This window comes from Sinocyclocheilus grahami, unplaced genomic scaffold, assembly GCF_001515645.1.
Source record: "Sinocyclocheilus grahami isolate Dianchi unplaced genomic scaffold, SAMN03320097.WGS_v1.1 scaffold2146.1, whole genome shotgun sequence".
Lineage (NCBI taxonomy): Eukaryota > Metazoa > Chordata > Actinopteri > Cypriniformes > Cyprinidae > Sinocyclocheilus > Sinocyclocheilus grahami.
In genome coordinates this window covers 41305-65047 of record NW_015507325.1, presented here as the reverse complement: position 1 = coordinate 65047, position 23743 = coordinate 41305, and the positions used below count along the sequence as shown (strand labels likewise).

Genomic DNA, 23743 nt, shown 5'->3' with positions numbered 1-23743 from the left:
GAGCGAGATGTCAAGGAGGGGAGTCTTAGAGGACATCTCATCCATAGAGAGATAGCTGGCTAGCGGCTCTCTATAGGGGCATCTTCTCATAACCGCCTTTGCGCATCGCATCGATGTTGACATAACTTGTATGCTGGAATCGATGGATGCGTGAAGAAAACGGCCTCTTCCATTCCTTCACAATCTTTATATGAAAAAACAGGAAGAAAGGAAGGGTCACCTGAGCTAGAGGGTTTATGGCCCGAAAAATTACGTTCATCGAGATATTTCGCGACGTCACTTTTACGCCCGCTTCACGGCAAGTAAAGCCTCGCCGTGGCGCGATCCATAATTCCCAAGAGCTCATCATACGCAGGAGCAATGGCCCCTGAATCAGACAATGTTAATGAAATAACATCATCCTCCAGCGGCTCACTCTCATGCACAGCCGACGATCACGAAAGGGAAAACCCCCCTTCAAACTCATCGGCCAGATCCACCTGCGATCCCCACGAGCTCATTCCCTTCCATGCCTCAGCAGGGGTGGGTCCTGGATCGCGGGAAGCAGATGGCTGCCCCTCTTTCCTCGAAAAGAGAGACAAACGAGAGCGGAGCAATTTATTTTATTTATTTATTTTTTTTTTTTTTAAAACGCTCGCAGTGCATGCCGATTGCCCCCTCGGAGACATCGCGTGCGTGCTCTTTGCCCAAACAAAACAACGCATAGATCGTGTGTGTCATCAGATGTTAAACAACGTCAACACGGATACACACATCCTTAAATGCTTTGCTAGTGCTCGCCATAATGAGATAAATAGAGATCGCTCTTACCACAGAAATGCACGCTTCAAACAAAACAGTCAATGAAGACGAAGAAGAGTATGATGTGTAGAATGGTAGTGACATCATGGCTGTCGCCGGCCAACGAGTTGGTGTTTTTTCAATGTATGCTTCAGACACGGGTCACGACGAGGCGTTCCCCATAGCGACCCCTAGAGGATGCAGTTTGAAGTTCCCATGAAAGGGAAACAGCACTTGTGTGATACTGCTGTCGCTGCTCGTGTGATATCGCTTATCGTGATATAAATATGAGACAAAAACTCATACGGGGGCATTTTTTGTCCCAATATCTTGAATTGTAGGTCATAACTGCATTTATGGAGTTGTTGCCCTGCCTCATATTTGTCAACAGTCAACTGTATGAAATGTAAGATGACATACAGGTCTGGGGGCAGGGCCAGTGATTTAATGGTTTGCATAGATTTTATTATTAAATTATTATTTTATTAGACCCTTCCTGAGGTGTGCTCTGAGCAGGACGAACTGGATTTTCTCATGGAAGCTCTCATAATCAGGTAAAAATGTTAAACACAAGATAGGCTACATCATTTCATAGGCTAATTTATAGCAAAGATACCACATTTCTATTTCTATTCCTCTGACAGCAAGTTTAGCCACCAAAACATTGTGCGGTGTATCGGGGTGAGTCTGCAAACTCTGCCTCGCTTCATTCTGCTGGAATTGATGGCTGGAGGGGATCTCAAAAGCTTCCTGAGGGAAACTAGACCAAGACTAGTAAGATCACACACACACACACAGAGAGAGAGAGAGAGAGAGTCACAGAGTCTTATATTGCATTAATCTCATTAAGTTATTTTTAATTAGTTTTTGGCTTCTTTTTCATTATTAGTTTGTGTATTACTTTGCTTTTGGACTATTGATTTGGTTTTGTTGTTATTAAATAATAATAATAATAATAATAATAATAATAATAATAATAAAATTACTGTACTTGCAGATAATATAATATTAATGAAATAAAAGGCCACTTAAGTGTACTTAAAGTACACTTTCATGTTTGTTTGTTAACACACTTAAGTAATGTTTAGTTTATAATAATGTCAAATTAAAAATGTTACATTGCAGTACAATTTAAACCATCATGTTTTAATAATCCTTTCTCAGGCTATAAAGAATTAAACTTATTCTGATGTGCTGACTAACATACTAAAGTACTTGATTATAATTTTAACTGTAGTATGTTAGTGTCACTTGGTATTATTTTTAAAGTTAATATTATATTATATTATATTATATTATATTTAAATGTCAATAGCAGTGGCATTAATGGTATTTCAAAGACTATATAATTAATTAGGAAATTACATATATATATATATATATATATATATATATATATATATTTAAATTATAATAGATGTGAATTTAATTGTAAATAGCATGCAATTATGTATTCAAAGACATTACATTCTGTTTGCACTTAAGTATATTATTTTAAGTATATTATGTAAGTATATTAATGAGTATTAGTTTTGAAACTTTGCTAAATTGTACTACTCTTTCACAAGGGAATACCCAGCATTCTGATTTTCTGTAATGTTTTCCAGGAGCATCCCTCAAGTCTAACCATGGTAGATCTTCTCAACATTGCCAGAGACATCGCCCGTGGCTGCCAGTACTTAGAAGAGAACCAGTTCATCCACAGGTATAATTACTGACAACCCAACACACCTACACACATTACAGATCAATTTAACAACAGATGGATGATCTGCTTTTTTTCCTGAAGTCAGCACAAATTCAGTGCTCCTGACTCTGTTTAGGAGTTCTGCTTCCCTCTCATACCTGCACTGGGAGTTCTATTTCCTTTTGACACTCTTATCCAGAATGGGATGAAAAATGAATCCACTTAGAGCTCATTTATGCTACATAAGCAGTATGGTCATCAATCCCGGTATAGAACAGGGACGCTGAGGCGCTTACCCATCTGCGGTACCTATATTGTACCCTACTGAAGTTCCTCACTGAGTTAAAATGTATCTGGGCCTTTGTGTTCAGCTTCAACTTTTTGGTCAAAACCCAGAGGGATTGATCGTTTTGCCCTTTTCTGAGGATTTATTTTTCTTTTCTTTTTTTAGCATACAGGTGTAATCCATTGCTGTCAGATACTGGGTGTGCAATACCAAATGCCTTCAAATAGTACATGCAATTGGAAACATGGAATCATGACATGACCTTCAAAAAGAAACAAGAATAGTCTTGCAGATCAAGATTTCCTCATAAGTTGTAAATCAAGATGTCCTCATAACTGTACACCACTTTGTTGCCTTTTTGGCCACAGCACTGTAGCAAATTAGCCCAAAAGGGGAAAAAAATATTTAATTAATTATGATCAATAAAAGTATTTGGATCAAGTAACTGCTCTGGGGGATTCCTGACAGAATCAGTCTTAGACATGCCCGCCAACACTCATCTAGCGGATGTTTCTTGAGAACGTCTATAGTAGAATAATACTCTCTTGGCCATTGATAATAATGTCCTAATACTCATCCAACACACTTTTAATAGCATATAGCTTTGATTGGCATGATTAGGGACTCCAGTTATGAGCAGAACAGCAAACAGCCTCATGTGTGATACAGTATAAACAAGACTTAATTGACTACATTAAAACTATTCTAACACTATTCTAGTGGTTTTTCTAGTGTACAAACTATAATTTCAACACCCTTACCCTAACCCTACCTCTAAACCTACCCTTCACACAAAACTTTCTGCATTTTCAGATTTTCAAAAAACTTCATTTTGTATTTTGTACGATTTATAAACTCTTTTCCTCACGGGAACCAAGAAATGTCCCTACAAGATCAAAATTTACTGGTATCACTAGCCTATGTGGGGACGTTTGGTCCCCATAATGTAGGAAATACCAAACAATCACACACACACACAGAGAGAGAGAGAGAGAGTATGGTATAGGAAGAGGGTTAAAGCTGAAGCATAGTAGAGAATAAAAGTATGAAGTTATAGCAGAATTTGGAATTCAGCAGATCTACAGCCTGAAGGAAACATCAGTTTCTTAATCCAAACACACCTTTGTAAAAATGGGGTAAATTATACTTAGTGTCTCAATTAATGAGGCAAATGTTTGATACTTGCATATCTCGCCTGTTTAAAAGAGAGTCCTGAACAGAGTTGCTGACGTTTTGTTGATGAGAGAGAACGGGGTTTGATGCAGAAGGTTTTTGATGAAAGCAAAGACAAGGCTTAGGGGTCCTTTGAAGGCTTCCAGCTCAGCATCGTCTTCACCAACTTCTCTTAGACTTCAGAATCCAGAACGTATCTGCCTCTACCCTGTGTTCTTGGACAGTGATCTTTTAAAGGGGTCATATGATGCTGCTAAAAAGAACATTATTTTGTGTATTTGGTGTAATGAAATGTGTTTATGCGGTTTAAGGTTAAAAAAACACATTATTTTCTACATACTGTACATTATTTTTTCTCCTCTATGCCCCGCCTTTCTGAAACGCGTCGATTTTTACAAAGCTCATCGTTCTAAAAAAGCGAGGTGTGCTCTGATTGGCCAAATACCTCAAGTGTGTGACAGAAATGTTGCGCCCCTACCATACTGTGATGCCCTGTCAGGCCGGAGCAATGATTCAAAAACATGAAAACCCATTATAAACGAGGCATTTGTTGCATCCAGTGGGGACATAATTACGGATTATAATGACTTGTGCTGTCTTTTTACGTGTCGCGTTGCATCGCGCCGCATAAACATAAATCCATGTCTGCATTTGTGATCGGAGAAATGACAAACAACAAGCCCTACTCTACACTGCCCAAAAAACTCGCTTTAAATATAAAAAATATAAAAACTCTTTAAATATAAAAAACTTACTTACAGTCTTTGAGTCAGAACTGCCGGCATTGTAGTCTACTCTCCCAGGATCAGAAAACGGTCCTCCATAAAATGTGCTGCACACATCTTAATATTTGGGTTGAAGTGTTCTGGAACAGTGTTGTAAATACAACTTAACCACTGATTTCTAGTCGTGTCCATTTTTGGAAGGCCAAACAAAGTAGTTTCGCTTTCACAACGAAACACAACGTCACACACGGTGGCCTAGAGTGAGGGGCGGCGGCCCAGTGAGCAGAGGCCGGGGGCAAGAGTGAGGAACGGCCGGAGGGCTAGAGTGAGCAGAGGCGGCGGATTCGACGGAGGAGCCTCCGGCGCAATGCGGCGCAAGGCACGGCGCAAGTGTTTTTGCTAGCTTCAGCCCAACGCAGTTCTCATTTTCCCGTCCTGTGCCGAGTTGTTTAAATAGCAAATGTATTTGCGCCCATTTGTGCGCCCATGGGCATGCTGGTCTGAAAACGAGGTGTGTTCAACTCAAACCTGGTCTATTTTTTTCTTTGTTATTTAAAGAGCGCGTTAGTAATATGCACCCATAGGCGGGTTCACAACGTGCATACACTTTGCTTATTACACACACAGGGACGCACTAAATAAGTAAATGAAAGATTGCTCTGATCTGTCACATATTAGGAGTTATACGGATTGCAGTTGATCCGTAATACGTACGGATGAGACCCTACAGTTCGGTGATTAATCTGCGTGATTCGCAGATTAATTTCCAATTTACACGTACAAGCAATTTTAAACCACAAGAAGAATAAACAAAATAGAGCTCAAATCGTTACTCGCGCGCTGTTCTCGCACACAATCAAAGCGCGTACAAGCATAGAGACGTGTTTCAGACAGCGAGGAAATACCGAGTTGCGTATACACATAAAATTAGCCTATGTCAAAAACCCTTCATTTTTTTCTTGCTTATCCGAAAAAATAGTCCGATCTGTGACAAAAAAACCCACAATATAATGCATTGAACCACTTTATAATGCTATTATAATAGCCTACTATATAATAGCCTAATATATTTAGGCTATATACTATATATATATATATATATATATATATATATATATATTCAAAGCGCGTACAAGCATAGAGACGTGTTTCAGACAGCGAGGAAATACCGAGTTGCGTATACACATAAAATTAGCCTATGTCAAAAACCCTTCATTTTTTTCTTGCTTATCCGAAAAAATAGTCCGATCTGTGACAAAAAAACCCACAATATAATGCATTGAACCACTTTATAATGCTATTATAATAGCCTACTATATAATAGCGTAATATATTTAGGCTATATACTATATATATATATATATATATATATATATATATATATACCATTCGCTTCGATCGTTAAATTAGGGCCCTATGTCTTTTAGCAATGTGATTTTTATACAAAATTAAATTGTTACAAAAAGAACCTTCAAGATTCTTATAATATTAATATGTAACAGAGTTAGTTAATTAAAATTGCAGGCACCAAACATGTGATCTTAGTTAACTATAAAGTGAAGTGAAGTGACGTGTGGCCAAGTACGATGACCCATACTCGGAATTTGTGCTCTGCATTTAACTCATCCAAGCGCACACACACAGTAGTGAACAAATAAATTGATTATTAAAACTACAAAAGCAGTTCAATCACACACCCGGAGCAGTGGGCAGCCATATTGCTGTGGCACCCGGGGAGCCAGTGCCTTGCTCAAGGGTCTCACCTCAGTCATGGTATTGAGGGTGGAAGAGAGAGAGCTGGTTATTCACTTCCCCCACCAACAATTTCTGCCGGACCTGAGACTCAGACCCACAACCTTCGGATTACAAGGCCGACTCTCTAACCATTAGACCACGACTGCCCCATATAGTATGCACTTCTATCATCGAATCAATACATAGACACAACACTGTAAAAGGAAAATCCTGAGATGGGAAAATTGGATACATGAGAAAGAAAGAAAGAAAGAAAGAAGTACTGTTAATTAGTGTGTGTTGTTGACTTAATCAGCTTAGAGATTGACAAGAGTCTATCTATAGGCCACTGACGCTAGAATGTTCCCATCGTACAGCTGTCTATTATACAGACACAGTTTGTGTTTAACTGTGTTTCAAACACCTGCAGCGTTGACAGGTTCATTGTTTATAATTGGAGTGTTCTATCTTTGCATTGCTGGAAATGTAGATGGGGTGTCATTCATTTTGCATGCTCTAAATATTGTATGTGTGAACAGCATCTCGCAATGGTGTCGAATAACTCCTAAAGTGGACATCAGTAATTAGACAATAGGCATAATTGAACATTTATGACTAGAATTATTAGAGTGTAGAAATATTTAGCTAATTAGTTTGCCAAATTGGTAACATACCTGCATTTGCAAGAAGGTTATTTACAGTAACAGGACTGGAAACAATTTCATATCACAACATTGTTGCTGAACAATGTTAAAGATTTTAAGCTAGCAAAGCTTAAGTTACTGAAAATATTTCTTAGCATAAAATATGTGTCCTGGTGGGTAACAAGGAAAAACAAGGAGAGAGTGATCTAAATGCAGCTTTCTTTAATATATTTCACAAAAACAAAATGAAAATCCATGGTAGAAAAAACAATAAATAGTACAGGAGAAACAAGGGACAGCATAACCAGCACAAGATAAACTGTGATACTGGATATTTTTTTGTAATGGATATTTTAGGTAAATGTGTCTGTCTTCGGAATCTGACCGTCAGAATAATCACTCTTTATTCTTAACAGGGATATTGCTGCCAGGAATTGTCTTCTGACTTGCAAAGGTCCAGGGAGGGTGGCCAAGATTGGTGACTTTGGCATGGCCAGAGACATCTACAGGTACGCTACATATTTCAGCATGGCATCATCTCATAATTCACCTTAATATCATCTGACAGGTACACAAAAAGTATAAACAAAACAAAAAAGTGAATTGAATTGAATTTAATTTAATTTACAAGCACCAGCCCACAGAAATTAGAGATGGCAGACTCATATTTGAAAAAAAAAAAAAAAACATGACAGTTTTATTTTGCATCCATGTTTATATTCAATATTCAGTTGGCCATAAAATATGAAAGACTGTTTTTTTCCCTCCACAGTATTTCAGTTGAGAAAAGATGAAAGCGTATATCTCATTCTGAAAACCCATTTGAGAGCTTTTATCAACATATTTCTCATTTTAAGGCAAGAGCCAAGCAAAATTATTTAGTAAGCGCTCAGCTAATTCAAAGGGTAGATTTATATTTCCTTATAATTTATACTGATGTTTACCTGTGGGTTAACACTGGTCAAACATTCTCTCTCGTGCACTCACTCGCTCTCAGAAATAAACCATGGCTATGTTAGACAAAACATACTACCAAAACACTCGTATAGTATACACGGCTGTGCAAACATTTGGGATCAGAAAGATTTTTAATGTTTATTATTATTATTATTTAAGAAGTCTCTTATGCTCAGCAGGGCTGCATTTATTTTGAATAAATGCTGTTCTTTTTAACTTATAATTCATCAAAGAATCCTGAAAAAATAAAACAAAATACAAAATCTTAAGCAGCACAACTGTTTCCAACATTGATAATAAATCAGCATACTGTATTAGAATGATTTCTGAAGGATCCTGTGACACTGAAGATTGGAGTAATGGCTGATGAAAATTCAGCTTTGACTCACAGGAATAAATTATATTTTAAAGTATATTAAAATGGAAAACTCTTATTTTAAATCGTAATCATATTTCCCAATATTATTTTTTTCTGTATTTTTTATCAAATAAATGCAACCTTTATGAGCATAAGAGAAAAAAAAAAACTTTTGCAAGGCAGTGGCTGTGTTCGAAATGCCATACTATTATACTACTCTTACTATTTCTGCAGTATCCAGTATGTATGCTGTGCATAGTATGCAAATTTTCTGTATGCATGTAATACCTGGATGACCTACTATATTTGCCAGAATCTGCTAAATATAACTGGCATACTACCATACTATATTGCAGTATGCTGTGTGTACACTTTGAATAGTAATGTGAATTTTCTGTATGCATGGAATGCCCGGATTACTTGCTACTTTGGCTGAAATGTGATGTATGCATCTGAAGACGCTGCATGGGATACTGTTTCCCAGAATGCAATGCATTCCATGTGACGTTTCATCTTCAAACGCATGAGTGAACTGGAGGTGGGGAATAGTAATTATAGATCTAACACTTGTATTTGTACATATATACGTACATATACATGTAAACTACAAACTATCGCTGTGTATCTAAAAACAGTATTGTTAGTAGGACATAAATTGTACTTTAATCTCTACAGCACGTTTCCGATCATCAAATGACATCACCTTTATCTTTATAGCGCTTTAAACAGTACAGATTCTTTCAAATATATTAAATAATAATAATAATAATATTACAGCAATATAATATATAAATAAAAATATTCCAATTATGCAAACAAAATGCAATTCCACTGTCAAGCAGCTCTAAAAAGAAATGGAGTGTATTACTCTAAGGACAAATAGACCAATTTGTTGGCAGAGGCTATTTACATTAACTCCGCCCACCAATGCCTGGCTGTGATTAACAGCACTGCAAAAGACACGTATTTCCGAAGTATCAGTGGCGCAGCAAGTAAAATGTGAGCTGTTCGCTTTTTCAAACTCATGCTTCTCCTTTTCCCATCATATACCAGATCAGAATAAAAATTAAGTAAATATTTGAAAAGTGGAAATAAAACGCCTCAATAATACAGTGTTGTGTATGCTTTAGGTAGGTTGTTGTCCCAATAAAGTGTCATTCATCTAATACAATTTATATATACAGGTATGATAATTTACACTCAATATGTTATTGCATACTGTTTTATAATGTACTACAATATTGAGGTATAAATAGCTTCCACCTAACTATTATGTACACTCCTGTTGCTAAAGAAAATGCTGCTATTTTATTGTAAACCGAATTGATCATTATTTGCACTTAGTGTAACTAGAATATATCGCTTGTTAATATATCGCCACTTAGAGTGTAACTACCAAAAATATCAATAAAGACAGCTCAGTGTTGATTTAGTTCTGTCCAATATGTAAAGTTAATCAATTATGAGATGAGTTCAATTGGGCAATATAGCATTGTTTACTAGTATGAACCCTTATTAACAAGCCTTTGTAAAAAGAACAGTTAGCTCATTTGTTTCTAAGGTAACAAACACTGAACATTAATTCAGCACAGCTGTCAAGGTTGTCATGTGACAGCACTTAAGCATACTACTCTGAAACATTTATTGCTTATTGTGTACTGTTTCACACACTATTCTTAAAAAAAATTGTAGGCAGTATGCACTGTGTACTGGGCAGTAAGCAGTAAGCAAGTATGCCATTTCGAACACAGCCAGTGTACTTAGTGTAACATCTACATTTTCTGAATTCATGAAATGGAAATTAACAGGATTTATTTATGTGATCATAACTAGACAGCACTTGCTGAATTATGCAAAATATGAAATGTTATTTTATTGTCAACATTCTATTGTTTTAAAAACAGAGAGGAACATTGAAAGACCTCTTCTGATAAAATCCCAGAATAATGGTATATTGGGACTCATTTTTAATTTTTTCGTCTTAAACAAGCCAGAGAGGAGCCTGTACTTATTTTTATTTTTTTTTGTAATCACTTTCGAATTTTCAGATACATTTCACATCATGAAACATGATATGTGACATTTACAAAAAAATAAGTGAACTGAGGCACATCTTTTTAAAGTAGTAAAACTACATAATTTTCCCTACCATTGACTTTCCTGCTGGCGGTTGTAATTTGGTTGTTGGTCCCTCAAAGTTAAATTCATATTCAAGCTTAACTGTCCCACTTTATCATTTGTCCCTCTTTACCCATAATTACTCTTTATATTGTGCAGTGCGCATATAGCAGTAGGCTAATATTCTGAACTTAAAAGTTCAGAATAAAGTTAAGTGTCACTCAAAACTCTTTACTTTTTTTCTGTGGAAGGTGCACAAAAGGAGCTATTATCAAAATGTCACAGCTGCTTTTTTCTATAATGCGAAAAAGCACAGTGACTGTCAAGTTAATTTTAGGTCAACAACAACGAAATCTTAAGTTGCCTTCTATATCACTGAGAATCAATCATTCAGTCAATCAGTCAGTCACTTTGTCTTACATATCAGAATAGGTAATAAAGCCATGTGGTGTTGTATTACAACCAACAAAATCCAGTCTTCATATTGTTACGGGGCTGACAATACGTGGGACGTGCGGATCCATGTGCAAGCTTTATTAAAAGCAGAGGAGGTCAGAAACACAGGCAGGGTCGAACAGTGGCAAACAGGTATATGGTGGGCAAGACACAAGAATAGTCCTAGGGCTAGCATAGGTCAACGATCGGCGAACAGAATCACAAGGGCGAGACTAGAGGGATAAATCCAGGAAAACAGGCAAAGATCAGAAACCAAGAAAACAGACGAGGCAGACTAAGCTAAGGCAGGGAAACTAAACAGGCTCCGAAGTGTAGCTATCAAAACGATAAGCGCTAAACAATACTCGGCAGTTAGAAAGTAGTGAGAATGAGTGTTAAATAGTGAGTGAGTGATATGAAACAGCTGTGTGCAATCAGTACTGTGTGCAATCAGTGTAATGAATGATGGGATATGTAGTCCGGGGTGATAAGCAACAGTGTGTAGTGCGAAAGTCAATGAAAATGGAAAGGGTGACCTCTGATGGCTAGCAGACGGAAGTTCATGGACCGGATACATAACACATAAGCTATAGACTGTCTTTAGAGAGATACATAATTTGGCACTAGTGTGAATCTGCTGTGAAGAAGTGAAAGGAGTTGTGAGCTTAACTGCCTCCCAACCGCTACTGGAACATGTGTCTGAAAATGGCTCACTTAGCTGGTGAAAGAAGGGTATTATTAGCCAGAGGAAATCTAAGGGGAAAAGATGGAGCATTGTTTTACTCCCTCCGGAGTGTTGCCATAAAAGTGCGCTCTAATTGCTGATGTAGATGTTTCTTGCATTTTCCCGCTGAGCTCTGCCGACAGCGCAGGAGTTCAGAGCTGTGAGGAAAATGGAAAACGTGATTGGAGATAGGGAGAATTACAATGGAGGTTTGCATGAATATTTTATCTCATCCTCTGAGAGTTGAGGATGCTGAGATGTCAATTTTAATGGACATAGTTTATTCTAGTGGTTTCTTCAATTTTTGACAGCGTTTCATTATCACTAGGGATAAGTCAGGATGGTGGACTCTCCCTCCGGAGTGTTGCCATAAAAGTGCGCTCTAATTGCTGATGTAGATGTTTCTTGCATTTTCCCGCTGAGCTCTGCCGACAGCGCAGGAGTTCAGAGCTGTGAGGAAAATGGAAAACGTGATTGGAGATAGGGAGAATTACAATGGAGGTTTGCATGAATATTTTATCTCATCCTCTGAGAGTTGAGGATGCTGAGATGTCAATTTTAATGGACATAGTTTATTCTAGTGGTTTCTTCAATTTTTGACAGCGTTTCATTATCACTAGGGATAAGTCAGGATGGTGGACTAGTCTCCCAACAAACAATTAGTGAAGTTGACATTTTTTTTTTAAAAGTTATAATTACAAAAAATATAAGTAATTCACATTTAAAAATCAATTTTAAGACGGTTACTGTTGGAGTCCAAATGTTTGTTGTGAGCAATGTTCCTGTTTTTTGCATGATTCATTGGTTTGTGAGGACTATGAGAGCTTTGAGCACTAAATTGATATTGAGCATACTTATTGTCTGAAAATTAAAATCCCTGTTTGTTGCATTCTGTTCTGTTTTGCTGTTTTTGAACACAAGAGTGTCCTGTAAACTCCCTGAAACACCTTGATCCTAAATCAGACTAATTGTACGGTTTCGTTAAAGGCCACATGGATTAAAATTAGAGTTTTGTGTCGTGTAGTTATTGTCGGTTTTGAAGTCATGTACTGTATATAATGGGTATTCACATTTAAAATTTTCAGCTGTTATTTCTAGGAAATGGACTAAAAATATTGGTGACTCGTGTTGCACCACACAGATTCTTTTGCCCAATAATATGCTGTCTAGAATGAGAAAGATACAGCCATTCACATAACTCTTTTTTTATTATCTGACATTCAAAATACAAATATAGTCATGAAGATATTTTGATTTATCTCTTAAATTGAGTTTATGAACTTCACCATCCCAAACTTTGCTTCCCCTGCCTCATCTTCTTTCCTCAATCTCCTCGCCTGTGGCAGCAATCCATCCCACTAGGGACTATATAGTCAGTAGCGATACAAAGGTTTTGTGTTCTTCTTGATTTCATACTTCAAAGGGTTTCATTGTTGGTTTCCCTTGAGTCCCGGCATGCGAGATCGAAGCATGGCTGAGATTGGTGGAAACATGAGTGTTATGATAGTATGTGAGGTGTATTTTCCTGAGGGAGGTAGAACAGGCCTCGCTGCCACAACCCCAGCAAGCCACAAGCTAGACTATATAGATCCAGAGCTCGAAAAGACCAGCATCATCAAGATTTTGACAAAAGTGCAAATGCTATTGATTTGGAGATAGTGGCCAGTATATCTTTTTAGCTTCAGCCTTGTTTTCTTTTTGTTATAAATGCTCAGCATAATACACACACCCAAGAATATTGCTTTAGCAACCTCAGGGTAGCTGATGGCAAAAAAACAAGACCAATTTGTCTCTCTTTTTTTCTTTCTCTCTCACTTTATTTATTTTTCACTGTTGTCAGCAGAGGGTCAGATATTGGAACTAGATCTTGATAACATCAGCTCTGGATGAAGAAAATTGTTTCAGACTCACAGTTATCACACTATGAGAAATGTGAAGAATATGTCTTCAGATAAGACTCGGATACAGCATTCAGTAAAGCTATAAAGTATTTATATATATATATAACACAAGTATATAGCTAATATATGTGTGCACTTGCATAAGAATTTACGAAAATGCATAGTATTAATGAAAACTTGAATACTTATATCCAGACATGACTTACGCCTCCGCAAAAGTAAAAATGCATTTCACAGTATTTCTTTGTTCATGCACTTGGGTCAAATTTATTCCTGAGGCAGAATTTGGCCCCTTGTTCCCGCATGTTGGAGTCAGCATGATTTGTCACTAAGTATTCCCATCCGGCCTCTACATCTACGATGCCCTGATCTGACACTCGTTGCATAATGATTCAAACTGCCCTTGTCCTACCATTGTGATGTAAGTGGGATTACTAAGACAGCTAGAAGTTGGGGTTTCAAAACCATCTTGTACGTGACATCAGAAACCACAGAGTGGATCGATACTTAATGTCATATTCCACAATTGTGTTTTTTGTCAAATGCCACAGTTAACTCTCTGTGAGACTGAGCCTATGGATACTTGAACATATGCCATATATATATATATATATATATATCATTTTTTGTTTTATAAATGTGTGGTGCTTGCCTGTGTATAACTCACCTACACAGTATTAGGGTGTTCTGTGAGGCTGCCAATATACTTATTTACTCACACTTTACGTACAACCTGTATGCAACCTGGAAGACAAATTAAGTTATTTTGAAGAACACTGGTGTCCAAACAAAACTGAACCACTCTTAACTTTCATTATATGGATAAACCTGAGACATCATTTGAAATATCTCCTTCTGTGTTCTACTTACAAAAGTAAGTCACACGTACAGGTTTGGAACAACATAAAAGTAATTAATGACAGAATTGTTCTGGCTTGTGCTATAAGTAAGTGTACTATAGTAAGTAAATAGTGTCTGTGTTATAACAGTGTTGCAGATATTCAAAACAAGTTATTTTCATGGCACAATTTAATTTAGGACCTGCTTCAAGAAAGATTGCGCTCAGGAAAATTGCAGACAGGATGTATTTATCTATTTATATAATTTTTAATTTCCATATCATCTTGAATGCAATGTATGTTGCTTTGGATAAGAGAGTCTGCCAAGTGTGTAAATTAAATGTGAATGTAGTGTTGGTACTGCTACAACTTTACCTTTACATGACACTTACTTGCATGCAAATATATCTTGCATATAGCGTCAAAGGCACAGTGCAGATGATTTCCAGGTCATGAATATGTTCTGCATAGTGAAGTTTGACTGAAATTTGCATCTGCAATTGCATCTTTGCATCTGAATTAAATATGTTCTACATGTGTAAATCCTGTTAAGGTGCAGTCTTGGTATCAGTGGACATGACGTGATTTACTCAAGTAGAACATTTTGCTGGATCAACATCATTTTTGGGTTCTGGACCAAGATTTTTAACAAACAATCATTGGCCAAAACCTAAACCTAAGTTTTCATATAATCTACCTCTAATATCACTATTCCATTATGTCCCAAGTTTAGCCCTAAAATCTTATTGATAGGAATGTTGGTCCAGAACCAATAAGGAGGTGTTATCTGTGAACATGTCCTACTTGGATTTAGTGGCTACATTCAGTCTTATGTCTACTGTATTCACTTCAGTAAGGATGGGAAAGCAATTGTTATGATTCACTGAATCATCATAGGAAATTTGCTTAACTTGTCCATAATATCTGTATGTATAATTAAACCATTATACCATAGATTACCACAAGCAAATTAAGCAATTTCAAATGAACTAGGTCAGTCACTTTTCATAAACCTAACTACCCTAACCATAACTTACCCTTCTAAAATCAGGAAGCTTAAAGGGTTAGTTCACCCAAAAATTCTGTCATTAATTACCCTCCCATAGACAGCAATGTAATTACCACGATCAAGGTCCAGAAATGTACCAAGGAGATCGGTAAAATAATCCATGTGACATCAGGGGTTCAACAGTAATTTTACGAAGCTACAAGAATACTTTGCTACGAGAGTACGTAAACAACGTATCCGTGTGACGCAGCTGACACAGAATAGCATACGCTGTTTACGTTCAGTGGATATTCTCCAAAATGGCACCAGGGGGACGCGGAGGAGACGAATTGTTAAATAAAGTCAGTATTTTTACTCAAATACAAAAATAATTTGAGTAAAAAATAAAATTACGGTTAAAAAAAAACAAAAACTTACAATTACGGTTGAACCCCTGATGTCACATGGATTATTTTACCAATCTCCTTGCTACGTTTCTGGACCTTGATCGTGGTAATTATATTGCTGTCTATGGGTTTACGGGTTTAGAACGACATGAGGTTGAGCAATTAATGACAGAATTACTATTAATTTCAAAATGTAGTTAAATTGTGAGTAATTATGTGAATTATGAAGTTGCTTTATATTATGAATAAAGGTATAAATTAAGCATAACAAATTAAGTTAATGACTAAATGACTTTTGACTTAATTGAGTACTCTAGAACCAATAACTCTTATCTGTTTTAGTTCAAACTAACAGCTAGAAAAACGCTAAATGTAACTTCTTAAACTTGTAATTTTATTGAACAAGTAAGATGAACTTGTCACTGGCATTGGTACAATATGTTCATTTAGCCACCCACGACTTTACCATGAGCAATACTCTTAGTAATTATTTTATAATACTTTTTTATTCTTTTAACACAAGGCCAAGCCATGTGCATGCAATTAATCCCAGTTTTCATTTAGTGACCAATTTAGTGACCAAGGATCAAGTCAAGGCTTCAGAGAACATGGATATGAATCAGCTACAAGAAATGGCCATCTTGTCTTTATATAATTTCTGTTCTTTTCATTTTCCAGTGCTTTTTCACTCTCTGATCCGCGACTGGAGTTAATAAGTCACTCCACTCTGCTGCTGTGGGCATTCATAACAATGTCTATCTTTTTTTTTTTTTTGTCTGGGCATGTTTTTTTCCACAGAGCCAGCTATTACAGGAAAGGAGGCCGTGCTATGCTGCCAGTCAAATGGATGCCTCCTGAGGCCTTTATGGAGGGAATCTTTACCTCGAAAACAGATACATGGTGAGCACTGTAATATAATTACATATTTAAAAGATTAATTTGCTTCAAGTTCTGTCATATGCAATTGCAACCCCACTGTTTTTTTTCACACTCGAATATTCTTCTTTACATAATTACTATGCTTTCATCTCACTCTACTCTTCACTTTCCCTCCTTTCAACTTGTTTTTCAGGTCATTTGGGGTTCTGCTGTGGGAGATCTTCTCACTGGGCTATATGCCATACCCGAGCCGCAGTAACCAAGAGGTGTTGGAGTTTGTTACTAATGGAGGCCGGATGGACCCACCCAAGAACTGCCCCGGGCCAGTGTGAGTGGACTCTTTATTTAAATATGCAAGATATTTATATGTATACTCCATATAACAGAAACCAAATATTAAATGTTGGCCAGCAGTAAACTGTGTTCATAAATGTCAAGAATCTGTCATTGTCTAATGAATATAAATTTTGATTTTCAATTTTTCAGTCCTCATTAACCTTTCCATTGCTGTATGATTTCTATCTATGAAAATAAACTCATAAAATAATAATAATAATAATAATAATAATAAAACTTCTGGAGTTTTGATATAATTAAGTTCCTAATCTAACCTGGGGACCATCTTGCAGAGCCGCTCATTGAAACAAAACTGCAAAAGGCTTATTTTTTATCTCTGAGATTAATAAAACTTATATTCATTCAAATGAGGCAGTAATATTTAGTGAAGATACAACTGAAAGGGAAAAGTACAAAAAATATTGTTTTGTTTGTAAAATAGGTACCGGGTAATGACACAGAGTTGGCAGCATCAACCAGAAGACAGACCAAACTTCTCAACTATTCTGGAGAGGATTGACTATTGTCTGCAGGTACTACCTCTTAAAACATTGTCTGTTAATGCTGTGCATCAGCAGGTTTGTTAGCAGCTGCATTTTCAAATTTCAGTATTGCAATATGCATTATGTATACTGTGCACAGGGAATTTGCCAAAGTATGCAGTTTAAGTAAAGAGTGCCTGCGAAAAACAAACTGTCCGATTCAATATTTGCGGTCAGATGAGATCTTGTCAGGCTTAATGTCAATAAAGCCTGTTTTCATAACTTGTTATGAAATAAAAAGTCTCTCACCTCAGAAACACGAACTATCCTGTCCTGTCAGACGTTATACCGTATATCATAGTGCGCAGTCTTCAACTGCACGCGCAAATGTGGCAGCACACTGTATGTCACTTCACTAAAGCACAAAAGAAACTACGAGCATTCAACATGTGAAGTAAAAGTAAAGAAACAAACCACAATACTGGTACTTTATGTGTTAGCTGGGGAGGATTTGCATGAGGGTATGATATTCATTCTATTCCGGAGCAGTTTTCATGTTTCATTAATAGTTCATGTTAGTATTATGTATTCACCATGGTAACTGTTGTATCCATAACCCAAAAATGCCATGCCAACTAGTTCGGGACTGCTATTTTATAGTCTTACCTTAGAGCAGGGATCCTCAAATCTGGCCCACAGGATCCACTTTCCTGCACAGTTTAGCTCTAACCCTAATCAAACACACTAGAGCATGCTAATCAATGTCTTCAAGATCATTATAAAATCACAGGTAGGTGAATTTGATCAGGGTTGGCACTAAACTCTGCAGCGCATTGGCCCTCCAGGGCAAGATTTGAGGAACCCTGCCTTAGAGGCTGTATATTCATCAGTATTAGTCATATTCTTAAGTCTTAACTGTCAACAATTTTTGTAAAAAAATAAATAAAATTGCTTATATATATATATATATATATAATATATATAAGTGGGTCGCAGCTTGATGACCATGGGAAAATATGGGTCCCATGGCCAAACCAGTTGAGAACCACTGCTCTATGCCACAATTTTATTACATTTTTTTCAATTTTTCAATTATATTATAACTTTTATTACATTTTTAATTTAATTTAATTTGTGTGAAATATTATATTTCAAATAAGGTATGATACTTATCTTTTAAATGCATTTACATTTTTTATTTATTATTATGTTAGAATTTTTTAGTGTTATTTTATTTTGTTTTCATTTATTCAATCATTAAAATCTTAATCTTCCTCACCAACAATGTTTAAACTGGGAAGTCTGACTGCACAGGTAAATAACAGACTTTTCAATTCCCCTAGGATCCAGATGTGGTGAATGTGCCTTTGCCTGTCGAGTACGGCCCCATCCCTGAAGAAGAGGAGAGGGTACCCATGCGTCCCGAAGACCCTTCGGCCCCCTCCTTGCTTGTAACCCCTCAGGGCACTGAGGATGCTTCATCTGCCGCCCACTCCGATCAGCCTAAGAGAGATGGGGAGGCCGTTCTCATGGACAGCAAACTCCCACCTGCTCCCCAATCTCAGCCTCATCCCCATCACCACCACCAACCCCCGGTAGTCACTGCTCCCATACCAGCTGCCAAACCTTTCTCTGCGACCATCCAGGATGGAGGGCATGTGAATTTGGGCTTCATGCAGGCCCACCCGTCGGAGAAGGAGAGCCATAATGGAAAGCCCACCAACCTATGGAACCCCACCTATGGCTCGTGGTTTCTACAGCAGCAGCAGAAGAGACAGCAGGCCCAGGCACAAAGGCAGGCAAGCGGTCCACGGATCCCAGGTGAAGGGCAGGAACAAGCAGGCCGGACTGTGACAGTAGCTAAAGCTCTGGGCCTGCAGCAACAGCACAAACAGCAGCAGTACCAACAGCAGCTCCAGCACCAACAGCAGCAGCAACAACAACAACAAGGCCTGTGTCGACCACTTTTGCCCCCTCCTGCCCCAACTCCTTTACTCCTGGATTCGGCCACCCTAGCACCAGTTCCACTCTACAGACTACGGCGCTTCCCGTGTGGGAACATCGGGTATGGCTACCAGGAGCAGGGCCTGCCCATGGAGCCCATGCCGGGGCCCCAGCCTCCCCCACCTCATCCTGGCCAGCAGAGGCCCATCTCTTTGGCTCGGGCTAGCGGCCCTGAGGACAGCCGACAGCTTTTGGTCACCATGGGTACAGTGCAGGACTCCAGACTCCCGAAAATGGAAGGACACAACGCCACTGTTCTGTAACTGTGCACGTTCTCTATCAGTGCCCACTTTGCAAAACACTGTGCTGTCCATCTATGTCCAGCTTTGCTAAGCCCCTTTGTGCTTTATCGTTGTGCTTCTCAGCCATGAGACTGGGACTAGAAAGGTTCTGCGCTGGAAACTTAGAGAAACTTTATCTGATTGTCAGTCACTGAAACAGAATGATTGTCATTTGCATAAAGTAACAAGATTGTTGCGTTTCTGAAAGCCACAATTGAGAAACAAAAAAAACTGATTAAGCACTCACAAGGACTAATTCTGTGAAAAAGACTATATTATATCAGTGATATTTTTCCATAATGGGGGAGAAAAAAAATGTAACGGGTTTGTTGATGTTTGCTTGCCTGCTTGTTTATTTATTCATTTGTTAATTTATTATTTGGAGGTCATGTAACTTATTAATGGGTGTGCTTCAGAAAGCAAACTGCCCCCATTCATTATGTATCATTTGCTCGTTCTTGGACTTGGTTGGCTTTTAAACGCAACAGTTTTCATCTATCATTAAATGTAAAGAATAACAGAAAACTCTAATGGCTACTGTGTGTGAAACTGGTGAGTGTTGGTGACTTTTGGTGATGAGATAACCTGTTGCTATGGTGTTGGAATTGAAACATGTAGCAAACTGGTCAGGGATGAGTGAGTGAAGTCTCTTTCACAGGACACGCGTTAGGTACTTGCGATTTAAACAGTGAAAATAGCATTGAAACTACATGTATTCATGTAAGACCTGTCAGTTGCTTTGATACATTGAAAAAAAAAATAACTGGTCAAAGGTCAAGTTTTTTTCTGAATACCACAACATCCTTGTTGAGAAGATTATCCTTGTTGAGAGTTTAAGCTAGCATGAATTTCGAAGTTTGATGCCAGTCTGGATCAGCAAAGCCAGCATATCCAAGAGGTTTACCAGCACATCTCAACTGGTGAAGGTTATCAACCACCATGGTCTTTCTGGTAAAGCTGGCTAGCTAATGAAATTTAGCTGGTTAAGTCAGTTATGAAGTTTGGTTGGGGTCTCAGCCTACGAAAACATCAAATGATGTTATTTTTAGCATGGAACAGCCTTTGGCCTTGTGCTGTACTTGATGTATCTAGTACGCCTAAACCACCCACATAATGATACATCTTGCAAATTGTTCGGTAACCATGAACTGCAATTTGAAATGTCAGCAGAAAATGGTTTTAAAATAGTTTTAACTCTGAGCATCAGAAAATTGTTTGACTTGCGCACATCAAGACCAGTATGATGCTGTAGACTTGTGTTTTACTTACAGAGTTCAATGCATCAGGGAATGTTGACGAGTCATGTGAAAGCGCTTTATGCTGTATGAAACTTGAGCATTGGCTGTGTAAGACTAAATTTCAGCATTTTACTTTAAGAAATAATATCCAATATTCCATTGGTTTTCTGTTTGGCATAGAAAAAAAATGAGTACATAAGAGCCTTACACATGTTTGCGCAGAATATCATTAACTGTACTTATCATTATAGTCATATTACTTAAGGTTCAGCTCTATCAAGCTGCTATTTCAAAAGCAAATGATGGATGGTCTTTTTTTATACTATCAGAAAGAACTGCTGTAGTGTCTTTGATAGTGAAGGTTTTACAAAGGAATATCTTGTGGCAATTTTTTACACTATTTTTTTGTTAAAAAGTGGTCTCATTGTGAAAAAAAATGTTTTATCTTTATTTTTAGTATTTTATTTTTAATAATATTTTTATCTTTATTTTTAACCTTCATAGAAAGTTCTATATTAATATCATCGCAGACTATTAACTGAAATACATTTAAAATATTTGACTCATTTATATCCCTCTTGACTTTATATCATGATTTACAATGGCATACACACTTTGTTAGCACTGATGCTACTCTGTTTACCTTAAATGGCATATTTAAATGTAAAATGCAACATTTTTTGAAAGAGATAAATATTTGTTGACTTTTAAAAAAAATACTTTTTCAGTTCACAGCTGAGGTTTGGAAAATGTCTGATATGGCTTATGGAAGGTTCATAAATCTGAGTGGTATTGCGTGAAGATTTAAAAAAAAAAAAAGGATTTTTATTGCTATTATAATTTATCTTTCTTTCTGTTTTTATTTTCTTCTTCATTTTGCTTCTCACAATGACAAAGTGACCACACTTGTAAAAAAATGTTGTAAAACCTTATTGTATCATGTATCTGTTAATCTATGTAATTTGACATTCAATGATGAGATCTGAGAAATTAATAAAATTCTATTTAATAAGTTTGGAGTTGTTTTCATTTCTTTCCATGCTGACTCAGTTGGTAGCACTATTACCTCATACCAAGAAGGTCCCTAGTTTGAGTCCCTGCTAAGCTTGGAGGCCTTAATGTGGGGAATTTGCATGTTCTACCCATGTTGGTGTGTTTCTTCTGGGTGCTCTGGTTTTCCCCAGAATCCAAAGACATACAGAGGTGAGACACAATGTTGTCCTTAAAACCCACTCTGGCAGGGGTCTCCAACCCTGCTCCTGAAGAGCTACAGTCCTGCAGACTTCTGTTCCAACCTACTCCAACACACCTGCCTGTAATGCTGAGTTCACACTGCACAATTTTAGCCCGATTTTTCACTCGCCGACAGGTTTTGCGAAATCGCCGACAAATGCCCCGAAATCGGAGGCAAATCGGTGCTCGTTCACGCCAGTGACAATCACGCAGTGTGAATTATCAAAGACGCGATCTGAGGGAATCGCTGACGCGTTGCAGACGCCTGTGAAATATTTGGCATGCTAAATATCTGGAGCTGTCGGCGATTCACAATCAGGCTGTGTGAAATTAGTTTTGACTGAAAAACACATCGGCGATGACCTACAGCCAATGAGAGACCAAGATACAGGGCAGCGGGAAGTTCGGGGAGGAGTTATATGAAACGTAGTTTGCGGACCAGTGTTGCCAAATCCACAATTGCTGCTGGTTGTTTTTTATGTCAGCAGGTTGAAGCGACCCCAATTACGTGATATTTAGGCCCTGGAATGTGAATTGTACCTGGAGAACCCCGCCAAAAAAATTTGTATTTTACCCCCTGAACGCAAATTTTACTGGGGGACCCCCTCGAAAGCAATTGGGCTATTTTCAGGCTAGTTTTGAGTAGTAATTGGGCGGGTTTTGTAGCGAAAACCTGGCAACCCTGCACCAGACAGAGCTGTCGGCAATTATTCCTATTGTAAAGCCATGTAGTGTGTAACCTCCTGTCGTCGTTCCATCGTGCAGTGTGAACACAGCAACAACTGAATGCTACCCCAGATAGATGTTCAGTGTGAAACCAACAGTGATGCACGTCTTTGAAAATCGTGCAGTGTGAACTCGGCATAACTTGCATACTATGTTTAAAGTATGAACAGTGTCTTTAGGGTTGTACCTACGCATTATCCACTTCCCAGAGTGGTACAGAGTCTGAAGCTCTTTTGCCTCACAGCAAGAATTTCCCCAATTTGAGTGTTAGCATGTATGTGCGTTAACCCTGTGATGAAATGGCCATGTCCCGGGTCTTTCTCTGTCTTCGCTGGGATAGCCACCAGCATCCCTAAAAACCCTACATAGGACAAGTGGTTTGAAGAATGGATGGAAGGATTATTCACTTTCCAAACCACATCCAAATTACCTAGTTATTGCGCTGAACACTTGGGCCAGATTTATTAACAGCTTGTGCCAGCACAAACCCTCTTTTGCCATTAAAAAAATACTGTCAGAATTTACTAAAGACATGCAGTGAAATATTAGAGCTGAAAATGCATGGAGAGGGTTATTTTGCAGCTGAGCTTATTGCATATGCATTTGTAGGAGTTTCCCTTTCAGACACAAAATTTATAGGAGGCGAGTATTTAAATAAATCATGCAACCTGATAGCTGCTAATTTGTGCTGCTCTTGGTAGATTGCATGGGCCATTATGGCTGCGTCTGTGTTCTTTAATTTGTGCATTGTCAGTAGATTACTCTCAGAACATTCCACTCCCACTGGTGCTTTTATGATCTTGCGGTC

General features: G+C 37.8%; 1 protein-coding gene across 1 annotated transcript in view; it reads left to right on the top strand.

Moving 5' to 3' along the window:
- Positions 1-20029, top strand: part of LOC107574210 (ALK tyrosine kinase receptor-like) — a gene marked incomplete at its 5' end in the record, with an annotated part of 84278 nt that extends 64249 nt beyond the window's left edge. Inside the window, 8 exons of the mRNA XM_016260669.1 lie at positions 1270-1334; positions 1425-1554; positions 2388-2485; positions 7446-7538; positions 16555-16656; positions 16829-16963; positions 17414-17504; positions 18797-20029. Coding sequence (XP_016116155.1) covers positions 1270-1334; positions 1425-1554; positions 2388-2485; positions 7446-7538; positions 16555-16656; positions 16829-16963; positions 17414-17504; positions 18797-19720 — 1638 coding nt within the window. The remainder of the gene's footprint in view (positions 1-1269; positions 1335-1424; positions 1555-2387; positions 2486-7445; positions 7539-16554; positions 16657-16828; positions 16964-17413; positions 17505-18796) is intronic.
- Positions 20030-23743: the final 3714 nt, after the last annotated feature.